General features: G+C 39.4%; 1 protein-coding gene across 5 annotated transcripts in view; it reads right to left on the bottom strand.

The window, feature by feature from the left end:
• The window catches only part of epha3 (eph receptor A3), a 94605-nt gene extending 72988 nt beyond the window's left edge, over nucleotides 1-21617 (bottom strand). For 2 of the 5 annotated variants that reach the window (XM_014337933.2, XM_005935715.3), the window contains exons 1-4: nucleotides 21422-21617; nucleotides 13919-13983; nucleotides 5749-5760; nucleotides 4206-4866 (exon numbers count right to left, since the gene is read on the bottom strand). In XM_014337933.2, coding sequence (XP_014193419.1) covers nucleotides 4206-4866; nucleotides 5749-5760; nucleotides 13919-13983; nucleotides 21422-21515 — 832 coding nt within the window. In that variant the 5' untranslated portion in view covers nucleotides 21516-21617. The remainder of the gene's footprint in view (nucleotides 1-4205; nucleotides 4867-5748; nucleotides 5761-13918; nucleotides 13984-21421) is intronic. The other 3 variants (XM_014337934.2, XM_005935716.3, XM_042226237.1) reach the window with 2 other exon arrangements.
• Between the last annotated feature and the right edge of the window lie 520 nt (nucleotides 21618-22137).

Below are 22137 nucleotides of genomic sequence, written 5' to 3'. Positions count from 1 at the left end.
TGATAATATATGGGCCATCCAAATTGCATGATAGTGAGTCAGTAGATTGGGAATAAACAACAAATAAGTGTGTCAGGGAAGAAGTTATTTTCTTGTCTTTCTATACATAATCGTCTTATAAGAGGCTAAAGTCAGTGTTGAATATCTTCAGGCTAAGCTTGAGTATTTCTTTGACCAAGCTGTTGCAGGTTTGCGTGACAGTGTCAGTGAAAGATGTATAATGTGAGTCCAGAATGTCTGCTTGAAAGCCATGCAGTTCAGTGCACGAGGGCAGCAGCTAAATCACTTAAGTGAAAGAGTGGAGAGTGAAATAAAACATTTGACATGAGATGGACGACGGGCTTTGATCCGGCAGCCAAGTCGATCAGGCGCTGGGATGAATGGAGAGGAAGGAAACAGAAAGGGAAAATGAACTTTTATTTGGTGTTGGTCCAGTCGCCAGTGGCAAATGATTTTAAAAAGAGAAGTTAAAACCACTTTTAAAACAGCTCGCCTTCCTCCTCTTATCGTGAAAGCATACGGTAAGCAATGCTGGCGAGTAACAACTGAGGCTTATGTGTGACACTTTGTCTGTGTAATTGTAATAAGCTTTACGTTACTGGAAGGTTTCAGGATTGTGTGTCTTGATAAATCCAGCAAGAATGTAAACTTAGGTCTCTCGTCAACGTATGAGCGAACAGCTGCTTGCATTTGCAACGTGCATGCGCAAACACACAGTCACACACGCGTACACAAACTGGCATGCGTTTGCTGTTTTAGGATCAAATTAGGGTTGCAGGAATTTCACACTGATGGTAGATAGGAGTTGGTTCACCTGCTCCAGTCTGTTCTGACAGATGAAAGAGTGCCTTAGCGAGATTAAATCTGGCCTCACATTCTCTGTGTGGAAAGGCTGAAGGCTGCTCACAAAACATACAGTAATCCAGGCGATCAGCCACACGTCCATTCGCATTGTACTGTATTATAATCTTCATCTTATCTTTTCACAGAGTTTCATCGCAACAAAAATTGGATAAAAGTCGTGGCTCTGACATGGATTCAAACCACAGACACACACACACACACACACACACACATATATATATATATATATATATATATAGACATAGCGGAATATTGTAAAGTTTATATTGACACACAGTCTGACTCAGATGCACAAAAGAGCATACACATGCTCGTATAACTGCCGTGTCCCTTTGCCTAAGCCAGACAGAATTCACATGGTCCTTTAAAGGCGCCACTGAAACAACATCCTTGCTTTGACAAACATTGCTGACTATGGACACAAACACGCACATACACACATACACAGTCCAGAAAGATAATGATGGTTTAATGCTAGAGTCGACTTTATTAAAGCCCTTAAACACACTTTGGAGTCTGTGTAAACAAAAGCAACTGCTTGCGAACTCTTTCTCTTCCCCCTTCACTCGATCAAAAACAGACAGACAGACTCACAAAGTAGCGAAGGAGGAGAGGAGGTGCTGCAACAAGGCATCTTATCAAAGAAAACAAAGCATAAAATATTCAGTAAATGTGCTTAATCTTCACTGTCAACAATACTTAGTCCAAGCATTTTTGTCTTTAAATCCACCTTGTTATTCCTGCCAGAAAAAATAAATGTTTCATCAGTTCAATGTTTGTCTGTGTTTTTAAGCATCTTAATAACATATTTGTTTATTTTTGTCAAATACCAACAGAAATTTCTCAGGACACCGGGGTGCCTCAGAAGAGTTTACCAACAGAAGAGTTTTCTTTGTCTATAATTAATATCACTGAAGTATCTCTCTACAATATACAGTGCTATTTATTCTCCACTTCTTCATTTTCTTTTTCCCAGAAAATGTTGTGGCTTGTTGTTCGTAGCACTGTAAATATGTCTTTTTTTCTTTTTGCTATCAGTTTGGGATGACCTAACCCCATTCAGCCATCTATCTGTTAACACAGAAGGCCTGGAGAGCAAGCTGCATGATGGGGCCCCCAACGGCTGCATGCAGGGATTGTGGGGGCCTGTTGGTGCAGCTGTCCCACTCCATGGTAACATAAGACCTTATTAGAGTCCATTAGACCACTCTGAAACTAATAAGAGATTGTCAAATACATCTAAACATTCACACAATTCACAGAGGCAGGAAGTGAGAGGGGGGGAGCAGGGGGGGGCAGGGGTGAGCCATTTGTCTGTACAATGTCCCATTCTTGAAATGACATGTCGTACTCTTTCAAATATAGGGACAAAAAGCAGAAAAATAAGAAAGATATAAATGAAAAATTACACTTTTTCTGTGTAATTTGGAAAAACAAAACCAAAATAAATGCAATCCAAAAATGAAAATCACAGGTGACACTTGGGAGAAATTCTAATTACTCTGAAGATGTTAATCACCGGGGACAAAGGGGTTCAGCAGTAGATACCATTGGCTTTTAATGAGTAAATTCAGAAAAATATACTGACAAGTGTGGAAAAAGTTTTCCCTCCTATCTGTACAGTTAGACAGGTTGGCCTGGAGTTCACAGCAACAGAAAAAAAAAAAAAACACTTCCCCCTGGCCCTGACAGCAGGGGCTTGACCTGGGAGACCATCTTTGATCTTTAATTAACACTGGGCATGGCTCTGGAAAAGAGAGAACTGATGAACAAGGGACCATTTGGGACCCACTATAATAACCTAGAATGCTAAAGACGGATTTCCTTTTCAGAAACTTCAACACCGTTTTAACTTTAAAGTCATTCTGGGACAGCCGCAGTGCAGGGGTGGCTGCTTTCAGATGGATGCTGTGTCTGGCTTCTTAAGCAGAGAAGATCTCACAGAAAATAAGTAAAGAGGAGCAGATATAGAGCATCATGGAAACCTTCAGCTAACTTTGGTCTTGTTTGCCACTATTTTATATTTTGTATAATCAAACAAAAATGTATAAATGTAATATAATGTAATCATATCCATAGTGGCATTTACATTTATATGAACTGAACACATCTGCATTGTATTGTTCACACCAGGGACCACTTTCTACTTCTTCTTTTTTTTTAATGCATGGAAACACCGATGAAGTACTGTAACTGTAATTGATGAAAGCTGTTATAGCAGCCACAGAAGCAAAACAGAGGAAATTTAATTTTGTGTAAAGTGGTGTAATGATGTCCTATCTGTGTACATGTCTACAAGATTTAAAACCCAGATCCAAATATATATGTTTGGGAAGTTTATGATGCATTACACCATGGATATTGAAGACTTTGTTATTTTCATTTTTTTTATGCTAATCCCTTTTTATCCCAAAATGGATAACTTTACTTTTTTTGACAAAGTTGTTAAGGCAAAATGATGTGAGGAGGAACAACAACAATCAGAGGCATTTTACATGTTGTCTACTATACTTTAAACTCTCATGTAGAGATATGTTGCAGAGCAAGGTGGAACCCCACTGGCCAAGCACAACTCTTTAACTCTAGCAGCCAAAGTATCACTGCAATCATTCTGACAAGCTCACTTTAAAAACCATCCAGCAGCAACAAAAAATAGTCCCCTGCATAACATGTGTGACGATAGTACGGAAGACCAGTCCTGTTGGTCAGGACATGAAAGGCAATTTTAGGCATGCAGATTTGCATACTTTTGAAAGCACATCAAATGACTACTCATTGCTACCTTCACCAACACCCACAACCATCACCGCAGCTATCCCATCATTCACCATCCACTCCAGCCCACTCCTTTCTTCTGTATTATCAGTCCCATCTTTCTGCTCTGCTTAAAATCTTCCCATAGCTAATGATGTGTCACAGAGAAAATTACTATTGAACTTCTATATGCTGCACCCTGGACCTGGACAACACTCTACTCACATGTATGGGAATATGCACGTATAACTACCGACCAATCACCTAGCACCTTGGGAATTTGGGGTTAGTTTGAAGAGCTCACATAAACAATGCATACACACACAAACATATACACACATGCACACAGAGAGTGTATTTGACATTAAACCTTCTGGACTGACAGATATGAAGCATGAGAGTCCTGATATCACACTGTTTACTTTTACAGCTTTAAAAAAAATCTGCTTTTTTAGGCCAAAGGTTCAAATAAGGGAAATGTGTAGAAGAGAAGTGACACATGCATTTATACATGCAGAATCAATGCATGGCAAGGCATGTGTGAGAGCACTGTTAAGAAATAGTTGCAAAAAAAATATGTTTCTTACTTTGGCAGGTGCTGCTTCTCTCCTCATATCCTGGGTTACACAGACACTTCCCAATAGGCACAAGCCACTCCCCTTCTGTGCTACAGTACATTCGAGGAGGCTCTTCCTCTTTGGAGTGATTGACGCATGAGCCTTTGACTTCCACCAGTGACTGGGAGTCCATGGGCACAGTATCAGGGAAAGAGGCAAGATTCCTCACAGTGTGTGGGCACTTCTTGAAGTAAACCCTTACTGACACTAAAGCTACACAGGCGCCCACGTCCTGGAATGCGAGGTAGAAACCCTTCTTGGTCATGGGACCCACCTCGCGTACCTCAGTATTGAGCTTGAGAATGCGATCTCCAAGGTCAGTTTGAGTAAAACTCTCATCAGCAGCAATGGTATCAATCTTGGAGAACTGATGCTCTTGGAAGTGGCTGCCCTGGTCATCATCTGCCTCTAGGTAGAGGAGGTTGAATGTCTCCTTGCAGGTGCCCAGTACCAACGGGATTGAGTTGCAGTCCCTCAGAGTGAACTTCAGCTCCACATAGATCTTCTGAGCAGATTGGCGAGGGATCCAGTTGGTCCGAAGCCAGTTGTTCTGGCTGTAGTCCATCACATTGCAGACCTGAAAGGTCCTGATGGGAGTGTAGTGCTCATCCACCCCACTGATCTCCTCCCACTGGAAAAAATAGAGACAAGGAAAGGTCGAAGGGAGAAACAGAGGAAGACAAGGAAGAATAATAGACAAGAGAGACCAAATACAGAAAAAAGGGGAGAAGGTAGATTTAAAGATTGAGAGCGATAGATAACAAGGAATGGATGCAACAGAAGGAAAAGTAGAAGAAGCATAGATACAGGAAAGACAGATTTTTTTATGAGTAATGAAAAGGATCAAGTGAAAATATATTAGATTTAAAAAAGGAAAGCAAGGGGATTGGGAAGTTTGGGGTCAAAAGAGAAACAAAGGGAGTAAAGGGAATGGAATGAGTTAAAGACAGAACAAATGAGGAAAGTGAGAATTTGCAGTCAAAGAAGGAGGAATAAGAGGAAAGGAGGGGAAGATAGCAGAGAAAAAATAAAGTTATCTCCACCCTGTAAGCATTTAGGGATGAATTATTTAGATCCAGAAACATTCTTGCTGAATACTAAGCATCTAATAAACACTTAAGGGTGAAAAATCACACTACCAGATCTCTTGTAAATTGTTGAAATTAATTAAAAGCAAACTTGCTGGCTTAGCCAAATTTTCTACATTAGAAGGCTCTGAAAATATCGCCAAGAAAAAAAAGCTAGAAAACGTGATCTTCAATTTTTTTTAAATTTGTGTGAGGCAGCTTAATTAATTTTAAATATTAACAAAATCTCATAGTGTTTCTTTTTTCCACCCTTATACTAAAATGTTTTTCTCTAAAAGTGAGGACTTTCAAGCTGCAGTCTTGGTTATTTGCATCACAGTACTACTTCTACTAAAGGAAACGTGCTGAATCCACTATGAAACAAAAGGAGCTACGACGTATAGACAGATGAGAGTGTATACCAGGAACGTTTGTGTCTATCTTACATTTTCCCTCCACTGGGAGAAAGCAAAGAGAGAGGAGAGGAGAAAAAGAAAGTGGGGTCATTCCTTTTGAATTCAACACAGCGGGTAGACTCATTGATCATGTGCTTTGGCTTTGCTGTCCCGGCAAATCAACGCTGAATCGGAGTGATGATGAATGGACAAACACCTGAAATAGCAGGCTCATAGTGGCTGAAATGGCAGTCATTAGAACAAATGGGCGTAAATGCGTAAATGGATGCTTTTGTGTATATTTTCTCATGGTGAAATCCAGAATGCATGTGTGTCTAAATGAGCAGCACTTTCTTCAGAGACGGAGAGATATACAGAGAAAGAATTTCGTGGTAACTGGAACCTAAATTATTGCTCCTTTCACCCACAAGCATTTATGGTAACATAAACCCACACACGCACTCACATAAAGCTCATGTGAAGTGTTTAAAGTCTCATAGCAGGCAAACACAGCAGGTGCCTTCAGCTGAACTCAGAAATTAATGACGAGCTAAGAAGGAGTTGGTTCTCTGTTACATGTTTTTGTCTGCCTGTGTGTGGGGGTGTGCGGGTGTAAAGCATATGTATGAATGTCTGATGTTCAAGAGGCTCTCAGGCTGAGGGATAGCCACTCACTTTTCATCTCACGGCAAAGTTAATGAAACACCCCTGAGAGAGCGAGAGAATGAGGAGGACAGGGGAGAGAAAACAAGAGGAAATAAAGGAAAGCGCTAAAAAAAAAGGAAAAAGAAGAAAGCAAGAGATAAAGTGAAATGAAAACTGAGGGCCGATACTTCTTTGGTGTTTAGTCTCCCCCATCACCCTCTTTGGTATCACGTCATTCATCAGCCAGTAGTCCTAGCTCTTTGGAGGTCTAACAATAACAGGGAAATGTCTGCAGGAGTGAGTGGGACTAAATATAGAGAGGTAAAGCTAAACTTAACATTTCACCTTGCTTTACTCAAAGGTGTAAGAGCACGACTTTAAACAGAAGCATAAAAATGATGTGATGACATGCAAAAAGCTATGTTGAAAGACTTTGACATAACAAAAAGGAAAGTGAAGGCAAGGACTGCCACTTTGATTAATGATTTTGCTGACATTAAATTTTACAAGATAATAGACTTCCGTGAACATGAGAATAATAATATATCCTATTATGCTTGTCCTTTATATAGATGTGTGCTTTTTGTCATGGTTAAAGCAATGTGTTTCTGCCAGGAGAGTTCAACCAGTAATTTAACTTTTTTTTGTGGTGACCTGCTTAAAAAGGAAGTGACAGATGTTTGCGTTCTGTCTAAAAATACATGAAATTGGGTGACTTGTGCCAGTGAAGGTGCTAAGAACGGCAACAAAAAAGATTAAAGCTGAGGATAGAACCATACTGCATATGAGTAAATTGTAGCATATCAATCCCATAATACAGCATATATCATTCAATATTACAGTGGAAGAACAGTTATTTTCCAAAAATTGGATGAAAAACTACAGTTTTGTCATGTAAAACATCAACATTTTTTCAGTTGCTGTTTATTCACTTTTTATACATTTTTTAGGATTAACAAAGGATGATACTGTGGATAAAGGCTGTATCAGGTGACCCTGAATGTTCTATGTTACGCTGCAATAGGCCTAGTGTTTGTTCTTTACTCACCTATTTTCACTCACAATGTCTTTATCACCACTTAATATACCAGATTGGTTACTATTAATCTCTGGATTTCTTTCTCAGTGGGTCTTTTGTCCTCCCTCCCATTGCCGCTAACAGGTCGCAGCAGATGGCAGTGCCTCCCTGAGTCTGGTTCTGCCAGAGGTTTCTGTTAAAAGGGAGTTTTGCCTTCCCATTGTCGTCAACTTCTCGCTCATAGGGGGTCATCTAATTGTTGGGGTTTCCTTTCTATTAATGGAGGGTCTTTACCCTACAATATAAAGTCCCTTGGGGTGACTGTTGTTGTGGTTTGGCATTATTATAAATAAAATTGAACTTAACAGGAATGAAATATAGCAGTTTATGAACTTCTACCATTCTGCAAACAGCCTTCTCCTCCATTTTCCTTTTTTTTTTTAACAGGTGACAAGTCCAGTGAGAAATTGTACTTCTTCTTCAAGTTAGGCTCATAGAGTACCCCTTCAGGTAGGGGTACTATCTACTGTACTTTACAATGAGGTAACAGACTGCCCTGTTCAACCATCAGTTCTTTGTGTAATGAGTTTGGAGTGAGACAGCCTTTGTGTGAATCCTGTTTATTCTCAGTAGTGCAGATCTCAGTGTGAGCTACTAGCTTTGTGTCGTTCCTTTTTATACTCGTCCAGTATGCTCCAAACTGGGCTTAATCTAAAGCAACTATGACTGATGGCAGTCTGTAAGCTGTCTTATGGAGAAGCTTGCCAAACACAAACACAGAAAGGTTTTCAAATCAAATCCAGTATATGTCTGTATGTGCCTGCGCATGTGTGCATTAAGTACGCTATATGAGAATATGACTCAGCTTCAGCAACTTTCTGCCAAAGTAAATGAGAGGGATATAAATGTCTCCCCATCATTGTCCCTAAACATTACATCATGGGAGTTAACTTGTCTAACCTTGAATCACTTCACTTTATTTCTAAGTTGCAACTCTCTGTCCTTTAGACCAGAAGTAAAAAAGAAATAAGAAGAAATAGAGAATATGTTAACATCATTATCCGTATTTAGTTGATTGTTACATTATGTGTGGGTCAGTGAAGGTGTACCACAGTACCCATGAGTTTCTAGACCCAACATTTCCACTAATATTGCTATTACTCACTCATTGCAATACATGAAAGCTCTTCCACTTACACAAGAAACGCTGAATGTCAGTCAGGATGAAAAAAAGATCTAGTCAGCAGCTATTCCCTTGTTTCTCTTCAAGGGGTTGAGGGTGTAACTCCCATCCTCCCATCCCCCTGCCCTCTAATTGATATATAACAACACTAGGACCCTACAGCAGTCCACGTGACCTTTGACCCTGACCCCTGATGGTCACAGCTGGGACAAAGTTCAGTGTAATCTTGCCCCTGGTTTCTCTGATCTGTGCTGTAGGTGAAGTAGCTAAAGGGACAGTAAAATGAAGTGTGGTAACTTGATCTGCTCTGGACATACCTAGAGCAACAGGCACATCTCTGAGACACAGAGTCAGCACACCAGTTTATCCACTTCAAAGACACTCAGGTCAATGGTAATTAATGGGCCAGTATATGGACTTGTAAAGGGCAGCAATACATTAAAAGCAAGTCTTGTTAAGTGTAAGAAAACAAGCTCAATCATGTTCTTATCACAAGTCTAACTTGCTCAACAAGAGCTTAACATAACAAATGTTTCATTATGTTATAGTTTAGATAATTTATAACATAGTGCATAATTCAGTTTAATCAAGTTATGTAAAATATATTTTTTTATTTAAAGATTTTGATAATTATTTCAACTTAATTTGCGGGAGAAAAACAATTACTTGCTGTTAAAATCAAAACCAGAATGGTTCACATTTTGGTTTTTACTTTTAAAATAAGCTCTTTATTTACTCATCTGCCAAAATTGGCTATTTGTGATTTTGGGATATCAGATTACTGAACGGAAAAAGAAAACAATTATAATTACAACGTTCTGTTAAATCTCTACAGCTGGAGAGGGTGATCCTAAAAGCCGGAGTGTCTGCAACAAATGCTGGACGAGAAGCTTAGAGCACAGAGGTCTTTGGGGTTACAGGCTCAACAACTGCAACATATCAAATAGAGGATATTTCATCACTCTGTCCGGCCAAAGGAAAACCTGAATGTTTATGTGATCCCTCCTTGTATTCATCCCATCTCTTGTTTATGTGCGACCCTGAGCTTTGCCTGACTAATCATTGTTTGTGTTTTGTTCAAGGACAGACTAGCTGATGGCAATTGTTTGGGGATGCTGGAATCACAAATGCTGTTCATTTATATTTAAACAGTACTCAAGAAAGAAAAATGTGAGTACTGTAATTCTCAAAGTTCTTAATGTTCTTTTTCTTTACTTTTTTCATTTTTTAAGACACGCTTGCCTCAAAAATGTCATGATCTTCACTGCACTGGTAAAATATATGTTTACTTGTTACTAATTTCCCTCTTTGTAACACTGAGGTCTAAGATTTTCATAGTTTAGGGAGGTTTAGTACAAAATCTGACTGTGCTTATCAGTACAGTTGTATAATGCATACAACTTTTAATAGGATGTAATAAAATAAACTCCTCAGGATTTGTGCCAACTTATCTCAGGAACACGAAAGTAACAATAAATCATTTTACCCTCCCCCTTCCTCCTTACCTCTGGTCTCTTGCATTATCAAACTAATGCTTGTTTAAGGATAGGTATGCTCTCTTTCTCTCTTTAAAGCAGTTTATCTGGTCAGGCTGATTTTGCACATGAAGTAGACACAGTTCGTGGGGGCTTTTAAGCACTTGGATGATTAAAGAAGCTGAAACAGCAGTTGTCAAAACGAAAGAAGACAGATAGAGAAAGAGAAAGAGTAGGCTGACTGGTGGGCCTGATCCCAAAGCATAATCAGCCCTGCTATTATTTGCCTGTCACCTCACCCTCTCATTCCAGACCTGAGAATTGGAATGTGAGGTGTCAATGTGTTTTGGTTCAATTTTTGTGCGAGTCCAGACACTATAAGCAAAGTTCACATACTGTGAGCACTGGCTTTTTATTCTACAGATGTCAAGCTTCTTTATCATCAACAATACAAATGTTACTGCGCTTTTACTAAAGTCTGACACAATAATATAGACTGTTGAACCCATGTAAAAACAATTACAAGGCAATGTTTTTACTGTATAAATAGTTTTAAAGTTTTTTATTTTTGCTGATTAGCATGTAGCAAATAACTGACATAAACTTGGTATTTAATCAGAAAATCAAACTAGAGTTAAGCTATAACTTGTGGTAAACACTTTGGGTCTAAATGCTGCAGCGACTTTATTTATTTGAAAAACAATGAATCTAAGTTCCAAGTGCAACCAGAAAGGACACTGTATTCTCCCTTCTTATGAAGAATGGACTTTAGTTTGTAATTATCCATTAATTCTATTTTGTATGCACAGCCAGTGTCTAGGGTGTTGGTTTGTTGCTGAAGAATGCTTTCAAAGCATGCAAGAATGTAATCTTTAACACTCTTTAGTGATGGGCTAAGCCCCCTGGACACTGCTAAGCAATCAGCCAGCTTCCAAGACAGATAACTGTATATCTGGATCACACGCACACAGACACACACGCACACACACTCATGCACTCATCAGTCCAGTCGGTGGCTCTGGAGTGAACATCCTGGGGAGGCTAAGCTCTTAATTTGTTCTGACCGGAGCACGTTGTGTCTCGGTAGGCCAATAGCCACGGCCTCTCCATCAATGTGAATGAGTGTTTGTCTGTGTATGTGTGTGTGCGTGAGAAAGGGAGGGAGTGAGGGCTCAGTGCCACTGCCACATTATGAGAAATCATTTGTGAGCAGGAGTCTCTCAGGGCACTCTGCTTATCGGAGCGCAGTCAGTGGATGACGTGAGTAATTACAGATGATTCACCTTGAGGACTTGATCATCAGCAATATCTCTGTGTGTGTGACTCTCTCTCCCTCATTCCTTCCTGTCCTTTCCTCTCCCTGCTTCCGTCTCCCTCTCCCCACCCCTCTCTCTTCATCCCTTTTGCCTCTATCAGTCTCCTTCTTTTTGATCCTCCCCCCATTCCCTTCTCTATCTCTCTGGAGTTATTCTCATTTAACAATGACATTGACTCACATTCCTGCAGCATTTTTATGAATTATATAACCACACGCTCTTCATCTGAACTTGGTCAAAGCAAAAAACTTGAAGTAAAACAGACATGGTTGCACAAATTGCCCAACCTCTGTCAAAAAAGTCTGGTGTCCAGCGCTGGATCAAATAGCCGTATCAATGAGTATTTCCCTAGCTGCTTACATGTGAATAATGTCTATCAACACAACATCAATCTGGCCTGTCAGCTGGTCATGCAGTTGTTGTGTAGGTTGCAATTGTCTTTTGACTAAATACATTTTAAGGACCTGAAGTTTTTCCTTTGGGTAATTTTTTCATTGTGGTTGAACCTCATGAAAAAACCGAGTGCTCTGTTGGTGCCAGCTCTGTATATGGCCGAGAGAAACAAGGTTTGGCAGCTCAATGGAACAAATGACTGGATTACCTTAAGCCACTGCCAAGGAGTAATTCTAACACTTAATAAAGGAGAAAGAAGGAAGTGTGTGTGTGCGTGTGTGAATGAGTGTGTGTGTGTGTGTGTGTGAGAGAGAGACAGTGGGCTTGCTCAGAGGCACAGAAGTCTAACTAGTTGGAGAAATAAACACTGAACGAGAGCCCATTGGAGGATTTTAGAAGCAGAGACTGATATATGACCTTTTTTTTTTTTACATCCAATGAAATAATGCTAATACTAAAAACAATATTAATGTAATTCCTCCTTGTGCTCCTGTTAATTTCAATTGCATTAATGGATAAAACAAACTTGGAAAAATGCTTGATAAAAGGTTACAGTAGTTTCTGTAATATAATGAAAGACAGACAAAATGAAGTGTTGCATATTATGGATTAGCAAATCAAAGGTTTACTTGATATTGCCATGTGGGTGGGTGTTGTTTATACAACTATAAATTAATGTTGGTCCATGGCGACTGATTGAACTGACCTATCAGATTGCTGTGATGTCCTAGCTGTGTTATTCTGAGAATAAGGCCATAAAACACTAGCACCATTAGCCCTGTGGGGCAGAAGTATTATCAATAGAAGAAAATACATAGAGTTGACATTGTGGTAAATGAATAGATTAAAACACATGTGTTTATGAAAGTCAAAATTGAGTTAATATTTTTAGATGAAGTTAATGTTTTTGCTTGTTTTCAGTCACATTCTGTTAATTTTACACAATACTTGTGTAGGCTTCAGCAACACAGGCCTAGAGGTTGATACATGACCCCTTTGTCAACCTGCATGTCACTAGGGATAAATATATATTCCCCGATCGGATGGCAAGCAGTTGCTGACTGATTGAAATCGGTCACAAAAAGGGTGCTCTAAAAACTTCCTTGCGATTGCTTTAGTGACTAGCAGTATGACACAACTGCCCATCGTTTGCAACAAAACTTGAAACTTGAAACACTCACTAAGTAACCACAGACATAAAAAAGTGCAACACAAACTGGAAACAGAGAACACCATCTCCATTTCCGATTGCACTGTTCACAATTCCATAACCTCTCCGTAAGCAATTGGTGCATTTTTTGCAGACAACTCATCATCTTCCAAAGAAATTACTGGCATCCGCGCCAATGTGGTAGCGATCAAAGCAATCACAAGAACCTTTTCAGTGCATCACTGTTCATGACCAATTTCACAAAACAACACAAAGCTACATCTCACAACCATTCACCAGTCAGTCAGGGAATGAACATTTTTTCCAAGTGACCGCTAGTTATCATGGGGTCATTGACCAGTGTTTAGGCCTGCATAACTGAGATGTAATTTGTTTGGTTTAATCACCAAAACTACTTGATGTTAAGAAAACAAAAATATGATTTGGGTTAATATAAACCCATTTGATGATGATTATATAAACCCATGATTTCTGGAAAAAGGTATTAAAAGTATGACATGAGAAAAGTGTGTCTAGTCAGTGATGGCCATTTAACACCATTATTTAAGATACTGTAGGAACAATACTAACATGGCAATATCACATTGTGCAACAAGTCAGCTTTTGATGGAATTTCCTGTTAAACGCTATCTGAGTTGTTAATGGGAGGCTGGAAGTAAATCTGGAATTCTTTTGCAGATGTTTTTGGACCAAAAGTCCAAAATGTATGCTTTTTCATGTTTAATCTTTATTTATACATACATGTATTCAAAAACACAAACACATATACAGGCAGTATGATTGTATGGTAAGCTCTGAATACTTTACCCTGCTAGATAAAAAAATGAACAAAATGCCTAAAAAAGTGGGTTAATCGTCATTGGATGATTGTTTCAACATGGCATAGTGAGAACGACAAAAATCTGAAAAAGCTGATTTCACGGTTGAAGCTGACATTCAATTCATGTTATTGGATCTGTCTCCTAAATGCAAACATATTCAGGCATGATGTGGGTAAATATAGAGATGGAAGATACTCACCCCATGTGATGGGTAGGAAATCCATCCTAACTCCCCTTGGCTTGCTTTTGAGTCTAACAGGTTGACTGTGGTGAGGAAGAGAGAGAGGAAAAACAAAGAAAACATATGAGTGTCTAGCCCTTGTTAGCCCCAATTAGCCTTTATCTAATCCCACAGGAGGATTCACCAACCTCAAGCACTGATCATGACTCTATTTACTCAGCTGCCCCCCACGCACACACAACCACAAGCACTTGTACTGATGTCTTTGTGAGGACATTCATTGATATAACCCATTCCCTAGACCCTTAGCCTACCCGTCCCTAAACCGATTTAACTCTAAAACTAAGTGTTAACACTTAAGGGGCTCTTGGAAGAGAGAAGAAAGTTAAGACTGGTCAAATTGTCCTCACTTCTCCAACACATCCTTGTTCTGAAGGTAAGTGAATAAAGTAGGCTTTGTATCCTTGCTTTGTAAGGCATCAAATCAAAACTTCACTGGGCAAACAATGAAAATATCCTGAAAAGGTACTGAACTAAAGTACAGTCAGTTTTTCAAAAACCACCAGATGTCTTTTTTCCTTTTTTTTCTTTCTTTTTTTAAAGACTTTTCTTTTGACCCATCTGACCCCCATTCTACCGACCCACACACATATCCATGGAAAATAGAGTGTAACCAGGTGAAGCAAAACTCTATTGGATCTAAATTCAAATGCAATCACCGGTTTCAGAGGTGGTCCGAAATTCAATTGGCCACACTGAAATCAAAATATAAATCCAATCCAGAATGAATGGAAAAAAACAGTTTTAAGTGTGTCTCCTGCCAGAAATTCGTTCTTTTCAAACAGACATCAAGCAGCAGAAGGGGATCCATGTCTAATAGAGGAAATATGACTGAGGACAAATAAGACAAGGAGCTTCAGTGGTTAAATCATGCAAGTGCAGGCTCTGGCTTAGCAAAACAGGATTCAAATTATGGAATTTAAGGGACCGAACGAATAACTATGTCAGTTGTGCAGCAGTTTTGAAGTCACAAATTACTTGTGAAAGCGCTTTTATTGCCTACCTCCACAGAACATAATTAGAAGTACACTTGTGAATAGTAGATGTGATGGCCAAATTGACTCTGACACAGAGTATCTTAAAAGGAGCTGAAGCATTTTCTATTCTTAGTGTATACACTTGGCTGTGGAGTGAATAATTGTCATTGAATACAACTGTCAGCATGGGTCATGACACATGGAGTGAGGAATGTGAAGGCAGCTTTATGCTCAAAGGATGCCCCACTTCAGCAACCAAACTGTCACGAGCAATTTGGCAATAGATTCTGTCTAGCGACACAAAGCTCAGACTAATAAAGCTTAGTGCTCTCACCTCAAACAACAATTTATGTAGTTAGAATAAAATACACAAAAAGATTTTGCTGGTGTTCATGACGTAAATTATTTACAGTTAATCCCTTTTAGTCCTGTTTTTCAAACAGTACTGAGGAAAAATAGGATGCTTAAATATAATGTTTCTGACAAGCAATGGTATGGTGGAGAAAAAAAGCACATAAACCTACAGTGGGCTAAATTGGGACACATTATACTTTTAATATGTTACTGTGCAATAGAAAATGTAGCTTAGGATTATGTGAATTTGGTAAAAAAGTAAAGGACAGACAACCATTTATTATAAAGAAAAAAAGAGCAATACACTTCATCAGTTCCAGCAACACTGACTCAGCCTCTTTTTACTTATCCCGTTGAGAGCAAAGCAGTCAACAGCTCTGAACACTCAAACAAGTAGCAAACACTTAGCAACGCAAGTGGACACATACAGCAAAGTGAAGCAGCAGTGCAGTAGAGGCCCTGCAGCTGTAACTCTATTCACTGTGAGAATATGAAGAATGCATTCTTCCTTCATTCTCCTGTGCAAGGCTTCAGTAAGCAAGAATGTCCACATATCAAGTTTTTATCAAGTCATGATGGACCACTGGCTCACAGGGAAGCCTTTTAAGTCAAACACAATCTACCCCTGTCAAGCACCGGGATCTAAATTTGCAAGAAGAAGTGATCTCACTTCTCTGTGAATGGGTTGTTGTTTTGTACTACAGAAAAAGTTGGAGAAGGAAGTGATTCTTTGTTTCAGACTTATCAGGTAAACATCAGCCAATGTGGCATAAAAGGACCTTAAAATGAAGCATAGAAAGGCAGACACAAACACCTAGATTTATTATTCTGGACTCAAAACACAATAGATGTTCACCTGAGCTGCAGTCATGCTAAACCGCTGAGCCAGTTGAGTGGCAGTGGACACATTCATATTAGAGTTTAATGAAGCTATCTGTTCATGTCAGATAATAGCAGCTCAGCATCCAGGGCCATTGCTTCCAATTTACATTTCTCAACGAGCCGAGCCCAACACTCAAATTGAGCCGAGTGAGGGAATTTGAGAGCAGAAAATTAGACAGCTCTCATATCGCAGGAGTAAAAAGCCCCCTCCAGCTGCACTTGGCTGAAGAAATCAGTACCCACACATGCGCACAAATGCATGTACACTCACAAATACATGCAAAGCACAACAAACACAAAGGACGCATCCTCAACTAAGAAGCAAGAAGAACTGAGATACTCTGAAACACAAAAAACGCTATATACTGAGAGGAAGTCAAATGATGCCAACACATGAAATCCTCCAAAGGAAAGCGTTTGCAAGCACATGATGTAGTTGGACATGGACACGCACATCTACTGTATGCATTCATTTTTTGTAGAACCTGACCAAAACGTGCAGTTTTTCTCACACACGCGCATTCAAGCAAACACAAGTGCACACATCAACATTTGCTGACAGTCTTTTTACTCTCTCGCTCAATCTCTCTCTCTCTCTCACACACACACACACACAGTCAGTTAGCAAGCTAGCGTCAGCCAAGCATATAGCCCCTGCCCCAACAGGGAGTGCCTCTAAACGGGAACTACGAGTATTAATAGCAAACTCAGCCAGCCTGTCTGGGAGGGAGCAAAACATCACAGAGGTAGAAACAGGTGAATCAATATATAAAGCAAACTAAGGTCACCATCAAACGCCCACACTCATAACCCTAGCCCCGAGGAATGGAAGACATCCTTTTTTCACTTGCTGGTGACCTATATCGCTTGGCATATTATGTGTTGAACACTGTAGCAAACAAAGCAAGAAAGGGTACTTTTTCTGATGCCAGTGTTACCATGAGTAACAGCTCAGATGAAAATAATAACTGTACAATACAAAATCTCATGAAACAGTTCTCCACTGCAGCCACATATTTCACAGCTGATGTTAGAGGGGAGAAAGAAGAGTCAGTCAGTCAGAGACTAAGGAGAGGGGCATGACCAAAGAATCAGCTTCCTCCATAATAGAATAGCATAGAACACATGTCCTTATCTATCAATATCTGCTATTTGACAGAGTGGATGATGCTTTGCAGCCTGGTTCCATGCATCTGAAGGTTGGCAGGCCGCAGTGCAGGCAAAGCAAGCGACTTGTGTCTGTGTTAAAGGGTGAAGTGTTCACCTCCCATTATGAATTATTCAAGAGCAGAGTCGCTCTGTCTGATGTTGCTGCTGCTTGCCCAGCCCCTCTGCTCCCATTTCTCTTTCTTTCTTTCTTTCTTTCTTTCTTTCTTTCTTTCTTTCTTTCTTTCTTTCTTTCTTTCTTTCTTTCTTTCTTTCTTTCTCATATAATTTACACAGACATAAAGGCATAGAGCACTCCTGCACACCATGACCACGTACTGTATATCTACACATGTAGTCTCCCTAAATACGGATTTTTTTCGCCTAACTCTGAAGATGAAACGTTAAAATGAGGATGACACCCTTCGGTCAGCATACACATATAAATATAGGCATTTAGAATACATGGGGACGGGAGTGAGGGGTATTTTGCGTCTGCGCACATTTCCATCCCCTCTGAAAAGTACCATCGCTCTGAGACGCACATCAGCCCCAGCGGGACTGCTGAGCCGGGCTCTCCGGGCCAAGCCTCCCTAACGCCGACTAAAAATACCAGAGGCCTCCGGACGTCCCGCAGCGAGCCAACATTACACCACCTAGAAGGACATGCTGCACCACATCATAGAAACTAATGACTTTCGAAACTTTAGATATTTTTTTCTTCTAATTATGTGGAATTTAAACGATATCGGATAGCTAATGTCAGCACAAAGTCTCCTAAAAGGCTTCTCAAAGTGAAAATGAATCCTCTCCGCTGAAATCTATTACTGAGGCGTTTCTCTGTATTTCCTTAAACTTTTCCTAAAGTTTTACGGGATCATTAAGACCTAATGAAAACCACACAGTAAAATTAAATAAAAATGCTTGCTAAGGTGCGGTGCGGAGACGGAAAATTCAACGAAGTACAGGCGCGAGGAAAACATCATAAGTTTGTCGTCATCCTTTTAAACTTGAGGTTTCTTTTCTACTGATGCTTTTTTTTCCTTTACTTGTTATAACGCACTTGATTCATTTCCTAATTTACTGATAGCTTATATAAACTACAGTAAGACGTCAGCGAAGTCACATAAGATGTTTTTATGGCCATCGAGTTTTAAACGTACAAACAGCCCCCCACGGTCAAGTGGACTGTTTTATAATCTCTGCGCCAGGGTAGATTTTATCACCTTCAACTTATTGGCGTGAAATAAAAAATAAAGCCTGTAAAAGTGACGTTATGTTTCGGTCGTGTAAACAGTGACCTACAGTTCAACGTAAAAGATCATGAAAAAAGAGTGTCTTCGAATTCGTCACATTATGTTTATGAAAATCAGTATTTTCAAAATCGGTACAGCTTTCCAGCGTGTTTATTGTCTGCTTTATTTTTAAAGCAAAAGTTTATGATCTAAATAAAGATTAAGAAAGATCCAAGAAAGCCCTTTAAGTGCATATATACTCTGTGATTATACCTCTGATTTTCTTTTGTGTCACGGAAAAAAAATGTGTGTGGACCTCATTCTAAGGTTTGTAGTAAATTACTATGTTTTTCTACTTTGTTACTTGTGGAAATTAATGATCGATATGAGTTCTCTTTCATCGTGAGGACTGTCAAAGTTGACCAAAACAGACGTGTGTTTCCATCTGTTTAACTTTTAACCCGAACCGGAGAAACAGCGCTTAAGTGATTCAAAACGTCTTTGTCGTCTTCATATTTGTGGTGTACAAGTCTATATGAATTTCTATACAATGTGCTGTATAGACGAGGCAGCTCGATACTGACACTCTCTGGCTGATTTATGACTCTGGAGGGCGAACGTAATTGCCTGATTTCTTCATTGTATTGACACTTTCCCTGTTCCAGCTAACATGCAAACTGTTTAGTTAGTTTATCTGTTTGTGTGTGTGTGTGTGTGTGTCTTCTCATCGTTTCTTTTCTCTCTGATATTCACTCGTATAAATTACACGTTTATCCTAAACTCTTAAATTATCCCCCGCCCCACTCACTCCGCGTTCTGTATCGTCTCACTTTCTCCCTTTCCTCCAAACGCACAATAAAATACTAACACACTCCTACCAGTGGAATTGTGTGTATTTTTTTTAGGGTCAATGTGTATTTGCTTATTTTTTTTACCATCGTGAGCCAAACTAAAACTTCACCAGTCTTATTTTTCAATCAAATGCTTATATGTGGATTTGCATTAGGCCTGGGTGGCTTTGACTCTTTTCTATTTTTTTTTTTTTTTTGCTTCACCACAGAACTGCACATTTTCCCGACCCATGCCTTCGTGTCAAACACCATAAATTAAATCGTATGCTCTCTTGCATTGCGTTAACAACTAAGGAGATATATTTCCCAGACACCAAATGCTGTGCGTAAAAAAGGGGGACAGTCTTTTTTTTTTTTTTTTTTTTTTGCATCAAATGAATGGTTTACATTCCACAAACATTTTTCGTTAAGAAAACATTGATTTTAGGCTTGATAGCTTAAAAGAAATCACAAAACGTATAGGGTCAGAAGAAAATCCACTGAAATGTGACTGGCCTGATGAATTAGTTCATTTATTAAGTGCGTGACAAGTGAAACTTTTAGTTTGATAATCGTTGGATTATAAAACAGATCCTTTGGCGTGACCTACAAACTAACGTCCAAAACTTTCCAAACTTCTCCAACAACATCAGCCTTGATCTGGAAGTTTACACGGGGTGGGTTTGTCTCTGAACATTCAATTACTGTGGTGTAAACTGAAACATCTACAGTATACGGACGGATTCCATTACTTTCTCGCCATTAAGGTTTAAACTGTTGGGTATCCTAAACTGAGACCTTTGAGCCGGCGTGTGCTGATAATTCACATAAAGCACCATTTAGATGGCTATCGTGTTAATAGGTTCTATTCACATTTACAGACTCATTTTTCATTTTTTCTTTCGGACTTTTACCCAGAATAACTTTAAACATTATCCCTTACTTGATGTGACATAAACCACAGAGAACTGGACATTAAAAATAAACTCAATTACATTTTTTTCTGTCTCTTGTGGAGTGCTAAGGGTTGGAGCTCATCCTCAGAGTGCATTTGCATTTACTGCCCCTGCTTAACACACACACATACACACACTTTGACCCGAACATGTTAAAGTTTTAAAGATGTCAGGATGTAAACCAATAATTTACAAAGTTCAAACCAAACCTCCCTCTGTTGTGTAAAGTTTTTTTTCCCTTTCTTTATTGTTTGTAGTTTAGTTTCATATGTTTGAATAAATGACTGTGCTGCTAGTGGACGTGTCTACCGTAGCCTTTTTCTGCCCGGCTTCAAAATACTGCCACAAGCTTATATTCGCCTAGAAAGCGACCAAGACCTAAAGAGAGATAAAGTGCAACGTCTTTGTCGCTCATTTATCATGAAATCGGCTTTAAATGCAACTTTTAAAAAAGTCGTGAAACTGCAGATTTACATGATCACAAAGATAGACTTAATCTTTATTCGAGTCGAACCCATTAAAAAAGCAGCCACGTTTTTACGCACTATGCGAATATTCTCATATTCTATTTATTGCCTTAAAACTGAGTTAAGCTCACAGTTACCCAGTAACTGGGGCGTCTACCCCAAATGGATTCTTGGGTAAAACAGACAGACACGCACATCTCATATAAACACAAATATCGGAGTTTCTTTACGTCCATTCGTCCCACAATCAAGCGTCTTTGGGAGCTGTCTCGACATCACTTAGTTTATTCATCTCTATTTGAAAACTATTAAGTCATCTTAGCCAAATTATCGGAAATCGCGCTACCTTGTCTGGCTTGTTCGGATTTGGATTCAAGTTTACTCTCTGATTATTACTATCTGCTGGCGATCTGATCCAGTTTTATCGGTGATGTCCGGTGTCACCGTGATTCGCTCTGGATAGTCCTTTGATTTTTGAGACTATAATTTAGACAGTAAGCCCTCGACGAGCGCACAGCTCTGACCGCGATACGTGCCGTAGCGCACCATTCATACATAAACACAAGCGCGCACATACACACAAACACACATGTCCGCAGCCTGAGTTCCCTTACCTTCATTGGGGGGATAGAAGACGGGAAACGCGGGGATAACGCAGGACAACAAAAGAAGTAAAACGAAAAGGAGTGATCGCGGATTGCAATCCATGGCGGCGGATCAGAGACACATAACTCCATGAAGCCACTGACTAATCTGGGAACGTCTTCTCCCCACTCAGCTTTCTCACTCTCTCTTGCTCCGTCTCCCTCCGGTTGGAGGAGTTTTCCGCTGGGTCCTACAGAGTCTTAACATACATCAAAACAGCGTTCAAGTTCATCACAGGTCATTTTAGAATTTCTACCACAGGCGTCTTTAAAAAAGAAAAAGAAAGAAAAAAAAGAATGACGAATTCAGCAGTTCAGCGCATTTTATCGTCTATTTCACCGAAATCTGTAACATGAATCAATTCGAATGGAGAGCAGGGGCTGAGATAAACGTAATGGGTTTATCTAGAAACAACAGTCTGCACTATGTTTTCTTTTACCAAATCTTTCCTTACACTTAAAGAGTGTTTATTCTCTCCCAAAATATCTGATCATAATGGATTACATTTGGCTCAGTTACTATTATGAATGAAAATGAAGTGTGAGCCCGTGTTTAAACAAAGCCACATAAGCACCATGAGAAACTTTATTTATTTATTAAATATATAAATAACATAAAGTCTGTGGTTAAAGGCCATACTTTAATTTATTTGTTCGTTTTGGTTTAAGCTTTGACTTTTAGTGAC

Source organism: Haplochromis burtoni, unplaced genomic scaffold (genome assembly GCF_018398535.1).
Source record: "Haplochromis burtoni strain Fernald_Lab_line unplaced genomic scaffold, NCSU_Asbu1 Contig_202, whole genome shotgun sequence".
NCBI lineage: Eukaryota > Metazoa > Chordata > Actinopteri > Cichliformes > Cichlidae > Haplochromis > Haplochromis burtoni.
Note: the sequence above shows the minus strand (reverse complement) of the source record. Positions and strands in the feature narration are given on the sequence as shown.